Source organism: Muntiacus reevesi, chromosome 5 (genome assembly GCF_963930625.1).
Source record: "Muntiacus reevesi chromosome 5, mMunRee1.1, whole genome shotgun sequence".
Classification (NCBI taxonomy): domain Eukaryota; kingdom Metazoa; phylum Chordata; class Mammalia; order Artiodactyla; family Cervidae; genus Muntiacus; species Muntiacus reevesi.
The window spans coordinates 95,379,749-95,394,663 of record NC_089253.1 but is presented as its reverse complement, the minus strand read 5'-3'; the positions used below and the strand labels follow the sequence as shown (position 1 = coordinate 95,394,663).

General features: G+C 61.4%; 1 protein-coding gene across 1 annotated transcript in view; it reads left to right on the top strand.

Annotated features, from left to right (window-relative positions):
- The window catches only part of TP73 (tumor protein p73), a 73,884-nt gene extending 59,960 nt beyond the window's left edge, over nt 1-13,924 (top strand). Inside the window, exons 5-14 of the mRNA XM_065936862.1 lie at nt 5,922-6,108; nt 6,475-6,590; nt 8,096-8,205; nt 8,531-8,673; nt 9,034-9,122; nt 9,911-10,035; nt 10,467-10,615; nt 10,871-11,009; nt 11,377-11,470; nt 12,917-13,924. Coding sequence (XP_065792934.1) covers nt 5,922-6,108; nt 6,475-6,590; nt 8,096-8,205; nt 8,531-8,673; nt 9,034-9,122; nt 9,911-10,035; nt 10,467-10,615; nt 10,871-11,009; nt 11,377-11,470; nt 12,917-13,255 — 1,491 coding nt within the window. The 3' untranslated portion in view covers nt 13,256-13,924. The remainder of the gene's footprint in view (nt 1-5,921; nt 6,109-6,474; nt 6,591-8,095; nt 8,206-8,530; nt 8,674-9,033; nt 9,123-9,910; nt 10,036-10,466; nt 10,616-10,870; nt 11,010-11,376; nt 11,471-12,916) is intronic.
- The last annotated feature ends 991 nt before the right edge of the window (nt 13,925-14,915 follow it).

The following is a 14,915-nucleotide window of genomic DNA, read 5'->3' as shown; positions in this document are numbered from 1 at the left end:
CAACATCTCAACAGAAAAGTGGGGGCTGGAGCATCCAGGCCAGCTGCCTCCCCCCACCCGGCTAGCTGCCCCCCAACAATCCCCACCGGGACACCCCTCACTGCACCAGGAGGCTATCTTATGCTCCTTCTGTGGTTGAGGGAGAAACCCCCCTCCCTACAGCAAGAAGGGGCAGGTCAGGCTCCCACCTGTTTGTCCCCTTGTCCCGAGAGGCTGGAGCTCAACCCAACTGGGATGAAGGGCATCATAGCTGGCCCTGTGGCCTTGTCCACCTGCCTCTTTGAGCTACGTGCTCTTCACGGCCCCAAGTCAAGCCAAGTGGTGACAAGGGGTCTGGAGATGGAGCCCAGGGGCCCAGGGCTGCGCCACCCCAGCTTTTGGAAGCAGAGCTCTGCGTCGCTAAAACAGGGTGAGAGGGTGACCTCGAGGGGGAGGTTGTGTGCAAGTGGACCCAGCACAGAGAAGATGTCGGTAAACAGTGGCCATGCAGCTAGTCTCGGGAGCCCTGTTGAGAGTGCAGGGTGACTGCACCCACTCGCAGGCCTCCCAGCCTCGACACCAGCAGACATGGCCTCCCCAGACCCGCCTGGTCTGTCCCCCTGTCTGGCCAGGCTTTGGATGGGCCCTCAGCTCCTGCCCCGCTGGCCACCCTGCACAGCAGGCCCAGTGCCCGCTGAAGCCTCTCTCCTGGGTCAGCTCAGCGCATCCACCTCACCCCTGATCTTAGCCCAGGACAGAAGCCACTTCCCCTGCCAGTCCACAGCCTTTAGTGGGATGAGGAGTGGGCTGGTCTGGGGGTGCAGCTGAAGGGGGTGCACTCACTGAGGGTGTCCCTGCAAGCCCCAGGCCCCTGTCTCTCTCCCGGGGACAGCTTCTAGTCCACAGCCCCCAGGGCCTCCCCCAGACAGTAGTCAGGGTCTCTCAGCACCAGCATAGCCTGTTTCCACCTCTAGGTCCCCTGGGTTCCCGGCAAGGGGAGCCCGGGCCATCCAGCTTCATGGGGGTGTCAGCAGAAGCATCTCCCATACCACCCCATCCCAAGCTGCGAGCTGTTGAGGAATCACAACAGCCTTCCTTCTCTGCCGGCCAGGCACCAGCTCCTGCCCTGGGCATCCCAGGTTCCCTGGACCCTCCAGCCACCAGGCCCACATCCAAGGTGGGGTGTTGGCCAGGGGTTTCCTTGTGCGTGGACCTTTGCTGCCTTCTGAGCTTTGGTGCCCTGAAGCAGGCTGGGGTGATGGTCATAGGTGCCCCCGCAGCCCCCAGGCTGGTCACCTCGCTGACGTCTATCAGACCCCCCCGTGTCCTCAGTCCCTCTTGGCTGAGTGAAGACAGGAGTGTGGGAGTGGATCTGTGCCAGTGAGGGTGGGGGGTGTCCAGGAGTAGGGGGCAGTGTTCCCGTGGTTTGTCACCCTGGGAGCCCTCCTCCCCTTGGGGGAGAAAGGAGGCTGAACCAGGGGTTCCTATGAGCTTTGGTGGCAGCCTGGGACCCCATGAAGCTTCTTGCCAAGTGCTCTGCTGATCTACTCAGGAGCTTTTCTAGGGTGTGAGGATCTGCCATCTTGAGGAGGTCCTCAAAGGGTCTGTAACCCAAGAGCGGAGAGAAACGTGGGTGTGAGCACTAGCGCATCCGTGCACACACACACAGAAAGCAGATAAAAAGTGGTCTATAAAAAAAATCATTAAAAAAAATAAAGCCCCCACTGCGGGCCCCATCTCCCAGAATCTGTTGTAACAGATTCACCCAAGCTGGTTAACGGTATTTGCGGTTTGCAAGACGCTACACGTCCCTGGAAAATGACAGACAAGTTATTATCACCTCTCCACTCTGCTCCTGCCCAAACCTGCCCATGCCGGGCACCCAGCTGCCGGGGAGCAGGCGCGAGGAAATTAACAGCCACCATGCCGCGCCCGCCACCCGCCGCCCTCTCCCCCATCACCCCCGCACCAGCCCTGCCAGGCCCGCGGCTTCCAGCCAGGCCGGGCCCATCATGAGCTGGGCGGGGGACGGGGAGGCGTGGGTCTGAGGAGAGGAGCTGGTGGGGGCAGGATGGGCACACACCAGTGTTTGGGCGAACCATTTCCTGCAAACACGAAGGAACACACGCATCCCCGAACAGGCAAGTCCTGACGGCTCCGTGTCAACAGCCGAAGATAAATAAGATTTTATCAGCTCGGAATCTGTTGAAACACATCCATCTAGCGGTCCTAGGGAAGGAGAGGCAGGCGGGAGGGAAAGAGGAACTGTCTCCACGTGATCTTTTCTACAGAACCGAGGAGGATCCAGGAGCCCTCCTTCTCCCTGCCCAGTGCCCAGGATGGCCTGAGGCCCCGGAGCTCTGGGAGGAAGGGGAGGAGTTGGAGGAGGGGTAGGGGGCTCCTTCATTCCCTCCAAGTCCCACCCTGCACTGGTTTGCCCCCTGCCCCTTCGGCCTGCCCCCTCCCGTCCCAGGCTTCCCTCCTGCCCTGCAGACCAGCGACCACAGGTGTCACCACTGATGCCACCAGGCTGCAGAGACCTCAGGTCTCACACCCTGATGCTACCAGACTCCGGCCAGGCTGGGCATCTGTGGATCCACCCCCTACTGGAGTGGGGGCTGACCTGTGTGTGTGCCCGGAGGCCACAAGAGCTGCCGGTAGGGAGGGCAGCACTAAGTGGGGAGCACCCCTATGGGGAGCGGTGGAGAGCCAGTGACTGGCCTTGCTAGGACCACAGAGGGAGGAGTGTCCTCTCCAACCTCATCGCTGGCCTGGTGAGGCGCCCCAGGTGGCGGTGTGCTTCCAGCCAAGCTGGCTTTTGGCTTTCACCTGGGCGGTCGGGCTGCCGCTGCCCGGCGGTACCAGGGACAGCTCCCAGCAGCTCCTCCCAGGGGGTGGGGCGTCCGCAGCTCCGGCGGAGGTGGTTGGTGGGGCTGGGGCAGGCAGCCCAGGGGGAAAGGCTGCGTGGGTGGGGCGGGGGTTCTGAAGCCAGGGGGTGATCAGGGAGCTTGGGGGGATGGGGTGGGGGGCAGCAGTTTTGCACCTCCCGAGGCTGCGCCTGGAGCCTGGCTCCGCCCTGTTGGCTCCATTCCCTCCTCAGTGGGGCTGCCAGGAACGCCTGGTCTTGGTGGACCTGAAGACCCATCTCAGGGCTTGGGCGGGAGCACAAGTTAGAGAGCGAATGGGACTCCCAGAGGGGGACCTGCATAGCCGACAGTCACGCCACAGAAAGGTCTGTCCAGTGGTTAAGTCGTCCCAGCTGTCCAGCCCAGTGCTGAAACTGGGACACTGCGGCCAGACCTCAGGCCGTCTCCCCTTGCAGACCACCCCCAGTAGTCCAGGCCAGCTCTCTGCAGTCCCCCACATGCCCCTCCCAGTTCTGGGTCACCTCATTCCCTGGGCCTTCTGAAGGCAGACGGGTCGCCTGCAGGGGAGGAAGCCTCCTCTGGGATCCAACAGCCGCAGCAGGAGGCCATGAGGCTGCGTGGCCTTTGGGCATGAGCGGTGAGCCTCGGCTAAGTAGATTTTTCTGGGGGTGGAAGGGCTCTCGGCTCTTTCCCTTAGTGAGCCAAGAGCCGGGCAAACACTAGGCATTCAACAAAGGCCCGCCGAGTGGATGGCTCCCGGCATCCCAGCTTCTTCCTCTATCACTGCTTGTGTTCAGGTCCCTGCAGCCCAACTGAGGCCTGCCATTCCCTGTGGGGCCCTCCTCCACCAGGAAGACCCCCTGGGTAGCACCCTGGAGCTCCTCCATGACGGTGACCAGGCAGTTTCATCCTGAGACTAAATGCACACTTGTCTCATGTCAGGGATGGGTCCTGAAGCCTCGTACGTGGGCGGACAAGAGACCTGGGCCCTCTGCTGGCACCTGGAGTTTGCTTTGGGCTGGGCTACCACTGCCTGGGCACAGATCTCGAGACAGGGCACTCAGCTGATCTCCCAAACTGGTAAAGGAGCAGCATTTATCCTGATGGGGGCACAGGAGGTCAGCGGTCACCTCCCTGGGATGGAAGCTGCCCCCTGCCCTGTGTTGCCTCTGAGCCTGCTGTCTGGCAGCTGAGGGCCCACCTGCATCCATAGGGGGTGTGCCTGCCTGCAGCAGCGGGGTTGCAGGCACATGTGGACAGGGCACCTGGGAGGGGACAAGCCCCGTGGGCATCCAATCCCTTCCATGACAGGGGTACAAGGGTGCTCGAACTGCAGCCAGCGCCAAGGGAGTTGGGCACGGACCCTATCCCCCAGGACACCACTAGGGAGACCCTCCCTCTTGTTCCCCAAGCACCCCAGACCCACCGCAGGGACAGGGCAGCGTTTCTGGCTGGGTTTCAGTTCATCGGAGGAAGGACAGCTGTGTTGCTCAGAGCCGAGGGCTGGGCTCAGGGTGAGCTCCATCTTCCTTGCTCTTCCTGGACTTGGAGTGGCTGAGGTTAGGAGGCCCTGAGGGTCCATTGTGTCCCTTGGTGGCCAGAGAGGCAGCACAAGTGGCCAGAGTGGCCTTCATCTATGGGTCAGGGTGTCAGGCGCCAGCTTCCTTGGCAAAGGTGGGCTCAGACCTGCTCATCCTCTGGACTGCAGCAGCCCTGTCTCCAGCCTGACCCCACATACCATGGTGGGGTGTGCTGGGGGCTTCCCAGGGCCTTGTGTCTGGGGCAACTCCAAGTCCCCCGGCTTGTGGGGGGACCCAGGGGTGTGGCATGGGAACAGGAAGCATCCTGTGACTCTTAGAGCTCGATGTTCCCCACTGTCCCTGGGAACAGACGGGGCCGTGAGGAGCCCCCGATGGGCCCCCAGGAGCCAGTCACAGGAGGACAGCCAACTTAGAAAGGGGTGGACACCCCTGTTTCCAAGGGGCCCTTCCATCAAGGTCACTTTGGACTCGTGAGAGCCAGCCTGGGTCTTCAGGTGGACCACCTGGACCCCTGGGCACTGGCCCTGGAGGTCCCTGCAGGTGGCGGGAGCATCCTCCCATCCTCCCCGGGTCAGGGGCTTCTGTTAGGGGTCCTGGGGCTCTGTGGTCAAAGCCCCCCACTTGCAGTGGCCAGAACCCACCCGCAGGGCTGGCCCCTCCGAGGATGGTCCGGGGAGTCCCTGGGCCTGTCTCCTCTGCATGAATGCCGGAAGACCTGACTCCAGGCTTTTAAATCTGACACGGGATGCTGAACCTCCCCCCTCAAACCACTACGGTCTGGAGGCTCCAGGTCCACAGGCTTGAGGCGCCAGACCTGGCTCCCAGCCCCGCTCTCCAGCAGCTCCTTCTCACTTTCCTGTCCTCATCCATTGTTGTTGTTGTTTAGTCGCTCAGTCGTGTCCAGCTCTTTGAGACCCCATGGACTGCAGCATGCCAACCTTTCCTGTCCTTCACTATCTCCCAGTTTGTTCAAACTCACGTCCATTGAGTCGGTGATGCTATCTAACCTTCTCATCCTCTGCCACTTCCTCCTTTTGCCTTCAGTCTTTCCCAGCATCAGGGTCTTTTCCAGTGAGTCATCTCTTCACATCAGGTGGCCAAATTATTGGACCTTCTGCTTCAGCCTCAGTCCTTCCAGTGAACATTCAGAGTTGATTTCCTTTAGGATTGACTGGTTTGATCCTGCAGTCCAAGGGACTCTCAAGAGTCTTTTCCAGCACCACAATTTGAAAGCATCAATTCTTCAGCACTCAGTTTTCTTTATGGTCCAATTCTCATCCATAAAATAGACCTAATGGCACCTCCTTTTCCAACCAGTGAGATCCAGACAGAAAGCACATCCTCCCGGCCGCACAGGGCACTCAGGGCACCTGCTGAGTGGGGCTAGGGAGAAGCTTGGAGGGAAGGATGCCCAGAGGTGTCCAGTGAGGGCTGTCATCCCAAGGCTTGGGGCGGGGACTCCTGGCAGGGCACAACGTGTGGCAGGGGTGTGGCGCTGGGCTCACCAGCCTCACCCCGATCCCCAATCCTACAGTACTCCCCGCTGCTGAAGAAGCTTTACTGCCAAATCGCCAAGACGTGCCCCATCCAGATCAAGGTGTCCACCCCGCCGCCCCCAGGCACCGCCATCCGTGCCATGCCCGTCTATAAGAAGGCGGAGCACGTGACTGAGGTCGTGAAGCGCTGCCCCAACCATGAACTCGGGCGGGACTTCAATGAAGGTGAGTGTCCCTGCCCCCTCCTCTGCTTCTCAGCACCCTGGAGGGAAGGGGAGGGCTGGCCCATCCTCCTACCTGGAGGCAGCAGGTCCAACGGGAGGGCACTGACAAGTGGGCTCAGCATCCACCTCACCAGTCCTGTGTCCTGCCAGCTCTGCCCCAGGGCCTTGGGTGTCGGGTGGGGTAGGGGGCGGGGGGCGGGGAAGGGTGGCGAGGGTGGGATAGGGCTGCTGGGTCAGATGCCCGGGGCGTGAGAGCTGCCTGCCACCTGTGTCCCCTTGGGAGGCCCCGAGGCAGCTGTGATGTGCCCAGCACAGGGGTGCAGCCCCTGGCTGACACCTCTCTGAAGCAGCCTCCTCCTCTTGGCAGGACAGTCCGCTCCCGCCAGCCACCTGATCCGCGTGGAGGGCAACAACCTCTCGCAGTACGTGGACGACCCGGTCACGGGCCGGCAGAGCGTCATGGTGCCCTACGAGCCCCCGCAGGTAGGAAGCCAGGTGGGGGCGGGTCAGAGGCCACACAAGTCATTTCCGTAGTGTCCAGAGTTAAGTCCAACTGTGGGGCTCCTCCCTCATCTTCACGTCCATCGGTCCATCAGTCCCTCCCAGCCTGACCCCCAGCTTGGAGGCAGCCCCTCCAACCTTCTCTGGCCATCTGCACCCCCAGTCCTACCACATGAGGTGGGCCTGGTGACCCCTGAGCCTCATCCCAGCCCTTCGTCCCCCTTCCTGGTTCTGGGTGCTGGGGAGGGACTCAGGCCAGGGGGAGTCAGCCGGGTGGAATGGGTTGTGGGGGGCCCCCGAGGAGAAGAGGACAGACCTGCAGTTGGGGACACAGCGCTACTTCACCCTCACCCTAGATCGGAGACACCTCCCCCAGTGCTGTACCCAGTCCTCTAGGCATTCCCATTCCAGGCCTCACTCCTGTACCTGGTTCCCCAGAAGCCCCCGTGCTTCCCTAAGGAACAGCCCTTCTGTCAGTGGGACCAGGGCCCTGGGAGGGGTTTCCACCCTGGCTTCCCTCCCCCAGCCCTCAGCATCCAGCCCCTCTATCGCCTCTAGGACTGGCCAGGAAAGCAGGGCTCTCCTGCCCCCTGGTGGCGGCCATGTGCTAGGAGTTCTGTGAAAGGCCAGGTTTCCTAAGCCATCCTCTAGACCCAGGGAGACCTCGACACCTGCCCATTTTGTGGTCCTAGGATGCCCTGGGGTCACGAGTCCTGGGTCCATAAACTCCCAGGAACCAGTGTATGTGGACCCCACTCGGACAGCTCTGGCCCCTCCCTCCGCCAGAGCAGTGCCCAGAAGAGCCCACACTGCAAAACACACACCTGTGCCCACAGGGGCCTGCGCTCATACCCAGCTGCTGGGGCGACCTCCAGCCTGTGTCAGGGTGAGGAGGTGGTGGGGGCAACCACCATGGCTCTCTTGGTTCCCACAGCCAGCACAACACATGGCAGTCAGTGTAGTGCTTGAATGGATAGGTTGTAGACAGACAAGTGGATGCGTGCGTGGATGGGGCATGGGGGATGGATGGATGTGTGGTGGAAACATGCCTGGGGGCATGGATGATGGACAGATGGTGGGTGGATAAATGGATGGTTGGTGGATGGATGGAAGGATGGGTGGATGAAGGTAGATGGATAGATGGATGGATGGTGGATGGATGGGGGCTGAGAGATGGATAGGGAGATGTGTGGATGGATACTTGCATGGATGACAGACAGATGGTGAATAGATAAATGGATGGATGATGAATGATGGATGGGAGGATGGGTGGATGGAGGTAGATGGATAGATGGATGGTGGAAGAATGGGTAGATGGAGGTAGATGCATGGTGAATGGGTAGGATAGATGGCAGAGAACCAGAGGGCCCAGCAGCCTCTTGCGCACTGGAGATGTGAGGGATGGGTGCTTGGAAGTCCATGAGCCCCACGCCTGTGGGTTGAGGCCACCTGCTGACACCACAGCCTCCCTGCCTCCCTGTGTGCAGGTGGGGACAGAGTTCACCACCATCCTATACAACTTCATGTGCAACAGCAGCTGTGTTGGGGGCATGAACCGGCGGCCCATCCTCATCATCATCACCCTGGAGACACGGGAGTGAGTCTGCTGGAGGTGGGATTGGGGGGGTGGGTGGGCAGGGATTTGGGCCAGTGCTGCTGGGGGTCTTGCTGGGGAGACAGCCATGACCAAGGAGGGGTGCTGGCCTTGGAGGCAAGTTTGGGGAGGGGCCCTGCAGGCCCTGTGCTGGGAGGGGCTGCAGGGGCAGGCACCACCCTGGGAGCGAGGCAGGAGACCTGCTGTCCTGGAGCAGCTGTGCTCTCAGCCCTGAGCCCTGGGCCCATCAAGGCCAGTCCCGTGGGGTTCGAGGCGGGTGGGGAAAGTGGGCCCCTAGAGTTCACGGTTCTGGCTGTGCCCTGGACAGTGGACAGGTGCTGGGCCGCCGGTCCTTTGAGGGCCGCATCTGTGCCTGTCCTGGCCGAGACCGCAAAGCAGATGAAGACCACTACCGCGAGCAGCAGGCCCTCAATGAGAGTGCTGCCAAGAGTGGGGCCGCCAGCAAGCGTGGTGAGCAGGGCTCGGGGCAGGGGCAAGGGCGGAGGGCAACTCCGGACTGTCAAAGCCAGGCCACCCTTGGGACGAGCTGGACCAGTCTGGAGACTTTTGGGAAACATGCAAGCCTGTGTCCAGGGGACAGAGTGAGCCCCGGCCATGTGGCTGCTCCCCCAGTCCACTCTGTCCAGTCTGGGTGGCTGCTCGAGTTTGCTCATCCAAGTGGGTGACTGGTCTCCAGGCCTGTCCACGAGGGACACCTCAGGGAGGTCGGCTCAGGCCGGGTGGCGGGGCGGGGTGAGGGGGTTGGCTTGGCTCAGCTGCATGTGCCCCGCCTCCTCCCCGCCTGCTCACAAAGCCCCTGACCCCTGCTAGCCTTCAAGCAGAGCCCCCCTACCGTTCCTGCCCTGGGCACCAATGTGAAGAAGAGGCGGCATGGTGACGATGACGTGTACTACATGCATGTGAGTCCCGCGGCTGCGGAGCCCAGGCCAGGACATGGTGGTGCTAGGGGGAGACCCAGGGCCCTGGGGGTGGCAGGTGCCATCCAGCATGCCCTGACAGCTGAGACCCCAAGCTCTGTGGATCCCAGAAAGGAGAACCAGGGCCCAGGGAGCTGGACTAGCCACAAGGGGAACAGGTTCACTGGTGGAGCTCCCAGAGCAGGAGGGCGTGTCATGGATACAGTGATACAGTGTACAGGGCGATGCAGTCCCCCACCCAAGGGAGCAGGTGGGAGGAATCCCACAGCCTGCTGGGCCCCAGCACATCACTGAGCTGGGAGTATAGGCTGCCCTGTGATGCGGCCACCCCAGCACAGATTAACCCCCACCTGCTTTGCTAGGACTGGTCTCCATGATGTGAGCTTGTTTTTTGTCCTTCAAGGACTTGTCTTGAGTCCTTCAAGAATAAGTTCCTTGTTCTAGAAGCCCCATGTTTGTCCAGGGCCCCCACCCCCACCCCAGTACCTCAGGTCTGCTGAGCTCTGAAAAGAGGGAGGAGACAGTGTGGCAAAGACGCAGAGGTAGTAAGGAGTGGGTGTGGTTTGCATGGACAGGAGCCAGCCCACCAGCTTCGCTCAGACCTACTTCTGGAGAGGAGAGCAGGACCAGGGGACCCTCTGGCTGCAGGGGCTGGGGAGCCCTGAGAAAGGAGAGGCACTCCCCTGCACCAGGAGGTGGGGGGAGGGGTCTGGGGCCAGGCGTTGTCTACATGTCCTGGGCAGGCAGAGGGTCCGCTTGTCTGTGCTCAGGTGCGGGGCCGGGAGAACTTTGAGATCCTGATGAAGGTCAAGGAGAGCCTGGAGCTGATGGAGCTGGTGCCCCAGCAGCTGGTGGACTCCTACCGGCAGCAGCAGCAGCAGCTCCTGCAGAGGCCGTGAGTGCAGCCCCTCTACCCTGCCTCCAACTCCAGTCCTCCCGGTCTTACCCACCTGTCTGATGTGGGGAAAGATGGGGCTGGATAACCCAGCAGGGAAAACACAGCAGCACCAAGCAGTACCCCTCCTCCAGGAAGCCTCCCTGAACTGCAGCATTTCAGTCTAGAAGTCTGCTGAGTGGGGGCCAGGAAGGGGTGGTTGGGGTGACACTGACCCACCAAGAATAGGTCTGGTTCCAGGGTCAAGAATGGCCCCCCTCTGGCTTCTACCCATTGCCCAGGTCCTGCCTTTGAGCAGGCCTGTGGCGAGTGTGGCCGCTGTCAGGCAGGGAGGCTGGGCTGGAGGCAGGCGCTCTGACCCCGGTGTGGGTGGGGTCTCCAGGCCCCTGCAGTAGGGGGCTTCACTTGGAGTTGCTGTCCCTTCTGAGCAGGAGCCACCTTCAGCCTGCATCCTACGGGCCTGTCCTCTCGCCCATGAGCAAAGCGCATGGGGCCGTCAACAAGCTGCCCTCAGTCAACCAGCTGGTGGGTCAGCCTCCCCCACACGGCTCAGCGGCTGGGCCCAACCTGGGACCCATGGGTGAGTGGCTCGGGCAGGGTGGCTGGGGTAGGGGGTGGGAGAGCCTGGCTCCAGACCCTCCTGCCCAGCTCAGGACCGCTCGGGGCTCTTGATGGTTGGGCCCTCCTGCAATTCTGGCCCAAGAGCATAAGGCACAGTCCCCTCTATCCACTCCAGGTCTTGGGGAGGGCCAAGCCTTACGAGCCTCCCCCACGCAGCCTGGAACACCTGGCCTGGCCCGCCCCCCTCTGACTGTCCCACCTGCTTTCTGCTCAGGCCCCGGGATACTCAACAACCACGGCCACACCCTGCCGGCCAACGGGGAGATGAATGGTGGCCCCAGCTCCCAGTCCATGGTCTCGGGGTCCCACTGTACCCCACCACCCCCCTACCATGCTGACCCCAGCCTGGTCAGGTACGTGGGCCGCTGCTGGGTGCTGCCAGGAACCTAGTAATCTCAGCCCTGGTAGCTCCTGGCCGCCTCGCCCCAAGCCCGAGGTGGGGGTCTCTGCCTGCTGCCCCTTGCAGCTGGTGCTGTCCCTGCTCAGCTGTCTGGAGAGCAGATAGAGGGAGTGGGGGAGTGAGCCTCCAGCAGGTGTTCGGGAGGCGGGCACAGAAAGCCAGGGACTCCCGGGAGGCTGCACCCAGGTGAGCGTGGGCCAGAAGCTGTGGCCACATTGGGCCGGCGGGGGAGACCTGGGGGTGGCCGGTTCCTGCTCAGATGGGCCATACAGCCAGGTTTTTACAAGTTAATGCTGCTCTGTTTCCCCAATTCTCTGCAGTTTTCTAACAGGATTGGGGTGTCCAAATTGCATCGAGTATTTCACCTCCCAGGGCTTACAGAACATTTACCATCTGCAAAACCTGACGATAGAGGTAACTGCCCAGTAGGGCAGGCATGGGGAACCCACCCCCAAACCAGAGTGGGCCCTGTCTGCAGGCCAGGGAACTTTCTCCTCTTGCGGTGCAGTCCCTCCATTTCCCGTCTTCCCGTGTGAGGGGGGCTGGGGAGTTTGGAAAACCCTTCTTCCTGCAAGTAGCCAAGTCTACTTGCTTACACCCAGCATCACGTGGCTGGACAGGACTTGCCCCAAGTCCCTCATCTGGACTTGAGTCTCTGTCCTGTGGCCTTTGATCTGAGAGTGGGCTGTCTCCAAGCCATGATGAATTCCAGAAGGGGAAGTCCAGAAGGGACCGGGTGCTGCTTTAGCTCAGCACCATTTACATGGGGTGGGACTGAGGCCCAAACCCCTTGCTGTGCACCCACAGCAACTGAATGTCCGGTCTAGGGTGTGCAGGGCTAGAAGCGCCCCACCCTTGGCATCCTGACCCCTGACCCACAGCTCGGGCTGGTCTTTGGGTTAAACCAGAGTCCCAGCAACGAGCGCTCATAGGGCTTCCCAGGTGACTCTAGTGGTAAAGAATCCATCTGCCAATGCAGGAGATGTAAGAGACACGGGTTCAGTCTCTGGGTCAGGAAGATCCCCTGGAGGAGGGAATGGCAACCCACTCCAGTATTCTTGCCTGGAGAATCCCATGGACAGAGGAGCCTGGAGGGCTACGGTCCATGGGGTTGCAAAGAGTCAGACACGACTGAAGCGATTTAGCACAGTGTACAGCCTGAAGTTGTCTTGAGTGTAATGACTGTTAGCTGGAGGCTGAGAGACACAGGTGTCAAGTGGGCCGGATCCCAGGGCTCCAACTCAAGTGACCTGGAGCCTCTGTTGGACCTGCTCCACAGTCGACCCTGGGACAGAGGCCTCCTCCCCGGCCAAGGGATGTGGGTTTGCCAGAGGAAGCAGGGCCAGTGGCTCAGAGGGCAGCCTTGTCCTCTGTCCACTGCCCTCTCTGACCTGCCCCTGGTGGCCCCACTGGAATAGCTCAGGGCCTAACCCTTCCTCATCAGTTGATGCGTTGCTTGGTGGGGTGGAGGTGGGGTGACAGGAACCTGAGGCTCTGTTCTGTCCTGAAGAGGGGGAACCGGCCCTGAGGTTGGGAGGCAGGGGTCCTCCAGCACCCGGTGTGGGGGTGGCTCCATCTGTTACTCTGACTGTGGTCAGGGCCTCAGGCCCTATGCGGCCACATGACCTCAGTGCCCCACTCCCACCCCATGTCATTTCTTGTCTCTCCTGTACTGTCCAGGGCAGAATTGAGTGTGGCCAGACCACCAGGCACAGGGCTATCTGGCACTGTCTACTTCTGTGCCCTCGTCCCTTCCCCCTCAGTGGGGGCTCGTCCCCCCCTCCTGGTCCCCCATTGGCTATGCAGGGCAGGTGATGTTCCTGGTGGGGGGAGGGCAGAGCCTGACGGCTGCTCCTGCAGGACCTGGGGGCCCTGAAGATCCCCGACCAGTACCGCATGACCATCTGGAGGGGGCTCCAGGACCTGAAGCAAAGCCACGACTACAGCACCCAGCAGCTGATTCGCTCCAGCAGCAACGCAGCCACCATCGCCATCGGGGGCTCGGGGGAGCTGCAGCGCCAGCGGGTCATGGAGGCCGTTCACTTCCGCGTGCGCCACACCATCACCATCCCCAACCGCGGGGGCCCGGCCGGGGGTGCGGGGCCCGACGAGTGGGCCGACTTCGGCTTCGACCTCCCGGACTGCAAGTCCCGCAAACAGTCCATCAAAGAGGAGTTCACGGAGAGCGAGGCCAACTGAGTGGGGAGGACAAGGTCGGACCCCCTGCCCCGGTGCTACCTACCGACACGGAGAGCGGAGAGGGTGGAGTCTCCGGCCTGGCGGCCCGGGACGCCTCACTGGATGGCTGCTGCCTCCCAGTCACCAACTGGCCTGGGAGGCAGGACCCCTGGGCTGCGCCGGTGAAGTGGGGAGGCCCCCCGGAGTTGTGCTGAGGATGTGCATCCAGGGTCCGTCCTCTGGAGGGCTCACCTTCCCTCCCTCTCCTTCCTGGGGGCTCTACTGACAACTGCCAAAAAGTATTTTTTGATGTCTCTGGCTCTGGGTAGGGATGGGGGGCTCGGTGCTTGTCCCTAACACGTCTGTTCTCCAGTCCAGTCTCCAGACTACATCTCCGCCCGAGACTTTTCCCTCTGCTGGTCTTGAGGGTCGGTCTGCCCCTTGCACCCTTGACCACTGGTGTAAAGCCCACTGCAGCCACCTCCCATTTCCTGCCCCAAACAAAATCGCAAGTTTCACTGGAATTGGGAAGACTGGTCCCTCCCGGGAGGCAAGGAAACTTCGGGTGGATGGCCTGCAGCCAGCCTCATGCCAACACCTCTGGCCACAATGCCCTTCCTCCAGTGGCCCCCCTGAGCATAGACATGGACACAGGTTCCTCAGACTACTGGGAATTGTCAATATTTGATAAAATGATGCCCTTTTTTTACATGTGGGTGAGCCTTTTCTTTTTTTAAACTTTCGTTCTCAACGTCTGTGTAAACAAGATGGGCTAAGAAAGGGGCCAACCAGGTGGGATCCACAGTAGGTAGGGGTGGGTCACTTGCTCCCCCATGCAGGGATGGGTAAACAGCTAGCTGCAGCCTTGGCCCCACCCTGCTCCCTGGGAGGCCATGTTCTGTGTGGGAGGGGCCCTCCTGTCCTCACAGTGCTGAGGCCGGTGGAGGGGGTCCTGGCCTCTATGGGCAGCTCAAGGAGTCAGCGGGCTGGGAGAGACAGCATCTGCACCCCCCAGGGTGATGGGGCCGATTGGCTGGTCCTGTCTTCAGGGAGCCTTCTGAGCCAGAAGCAGGACCACAGGAGTCGTGGGCAAGGGGATGAGGCAGCAGGGATGCTGGGAAGCCTGACTCCTGTGTAAGATGAGACATCACCTGGTACTTGCCTGACACCTGTCTGTCCCTCACTCTGCATGGTTCCCCAGGGTTAGTCAGTCATCATCTGAGCCCTCCTGTCTCTAAGTCATGGGGAAGTGCAAGACCCCCAGACCAGGGGCTGATGCGGACAGAGCCCTAACCACTCTTTGGGTTCTTTCCCTTGCCATAATCCCCACCCCACCCCCAGCCCTGGGAAGTTAGGAAGCAGCAGACTGTGACCACTCAGGTCCACTCTAAAGCCAGGCTCTCAGTCCTGGGGGTTCAAGTGCCATTTCCTGTGTTCAGTCCCCAGGCTCTTCAGAGGAGGGCACTGGGTGGGGGTAGGAGGCACCAGAAGGGGGGGTGGGAGGGGTAGGGTGTCTGCTGTCCTCAGTGGCTCGGAGCCCAGTCGGGAATGGAGCCCCAGAGCCAGCTCCACCCCTGACTGGCTAGCAGTGGCCCTCCAGACCAGGGCTTTATCCTGGACATGGAGTATGCACACTGCCTGGTTCTACTTATTTAAAAAGCATTGTGTGAATGCAGGTGCC